The following is a 424-nucleotide window of genomic DNA, read 5'->3' as shown; positions in this document are numbered from 1 at the left end:
GCTGCTGCTGCTGCTCTTGCTGCTGCTGCTGCTGCTGAGAATGTTACAGCTCCAGCAACTGCAGCAACTCCAGCAGCAGATCCTGCAGCACTGCAGCAGCAGCAGCAGCAGCAGCAGCAGCAGCAACTATATCCTCTCTTTGCTTTGGGAGTGCAGCAGATGAAAGCTAAAGTGAGCTGTGAGGGTTTAGGGTTTAGGGTTTAGCGTTGGTGATGGGAGAGGGCAATGGGGGTTGACGAAACAGCAGCAGGAGCAGCAGCAGCAGCTGTAGCAGCAGCATGTGTTGCTGCTGCTGCTGCTGCTGCTGCAGCAGCACCAGCAGCAGCAGCAGCACGTGACCATGGTTGCTGAGGGTTTTGTGTTTGCTGCTGCAGCTGCAGCGGCTCACGCCACTAAGCGAAGATTTTGGGGGTTTGCTGCGGGG

At 57.1% G+C, this 424-nt stretch overlaps 1 protein-coding gene across 1 annotated transcript in view; it reads left to right on the top strand.

Moving 5' to 3' along the window:
• Positions 1–424, top strand: part of EMH_0013950 (dopey, N-terminal domain-containing protein, putative) — a gene marked incomplete at both ends in the record, with an annotated part of 8,489 nt that overhangs the window by 6,619 nt on the left and 1,446 nt on the right. Inside the window, 1 exon segment of the mRNA XM_013499964.1 lies at positions 50–171. Coding sequence (XP_013355418.1) covers positions 50–171 — 122 coding nt within the window.

Source organism: Eimeria mitis, genomic scaffold (assembly GCF_000499745.2).
Source record: "Eimeria mitis Houghton genomic scaffold, Emh_scaff487, whole genome shotgun sequence".
Classification (NCBI taxonomy): domain Eukaryota; phylum Apicomplexa; class Conoidasida; order Eucoccidiorida; family Eimeriidae; genus Eimeria; species Eimeria mitis.
The sequence above is the reverse complement of the archived record's forward strand: the minus strand, read 5'-3'. Positions and strand labels throughout refer to the sequence as shown.